Raw genomic sequence first — 585 nt, forward strand, 5'->3', positions numbered from 1 at the left:
GCGGTTGCCGGCCGTGGGAGGGGAGGTAGCTAGGACACCCGAAGGGGGTTCTCGCAAGCCCCCACCCCGAAAGTGCTGCGGCGACAGACACACGCCGAGGAAGTCTTTGTGTACGTGTGTGTGTGCGTGCGTGTGGAGCGCTGTGCCAGGCGGAATGGAAACTACAAGCTGCCTCTGCCGATGGGCACAAACTCCCGTGTTCTTACCACGGGGTTTGTGCACAACAAAAATGAGACGTCGTCACACACACACGCACACACGCCCGCAGGAAAACACGCCGAGACGTCCATAACTTAATGCACCCCGCACCCCCATCGAAAAGCCCCACGCGATCGGCGAGACCAGCCTAAGAAAGCCCCCGCAACACACTTCCAAGAACCAAAGTGGCCCCAAAGTACCTCCCACCTCCCCCAAAAAATGAAATTCAGAAAGGCAGGGCGGCGGGCGGACAGCCGCGGAGCCCCGACTGCGCACAGCCCGGCGCGGGGGCAAAGTTGCGTGCGGCCCAGCGGCTGTCAGCCCGCTCACTCCGGCTCACACTCGCGCGCCGCGGAGAACGCACCATCGTAGCGGCCGGCGAGGCTG

The 585-nt window shown here is 63.4% G+C and overlaps 1 protein-coding gene across 1 annotated transcript in view; it reads right to left on the minus strand.

The window, feature by feature from the left end:
- Nucleotides 1-579, minus strand: part of MLLT3 (myeloid/lymphoid or mixed-lineage leukemia (trithorax homolog, Drosophila); translocated to, 3) — a 290918-nt gene extending 290339 nt beyond the window's left edge. Inside the window, exon 1 of the mRNA XM_010857077.1 lies at nt 563-579. Within this exon, the coding sequence (XP_010855379.1) occupies nt 563-565 (3 nt within the window). The 5' untranslated portion in view covers nt 566-579. The remainder of the gene's footprint in view (nt 1-562) is intronic.
- Between the last annotated feature and the right edge of the window lie 6 nt (nt 580-585).

Source organism: Bison bison, unplaced genomic scaffold, assembly GCF_000754665.1.
Source record: "Bison bison bison isolate TAMUID 2011002044 unplaced genomic scaffold, Bison_UMD1.0 scf7180017864376, whole genome shotgun sequence".
NCBI classification, from domain to species: domain Eukaryota; kingdom Metazoa; phylum Chordata; class Mammalia; order Artiodactyla; family Bovidae; genus Bison; species Bison bison.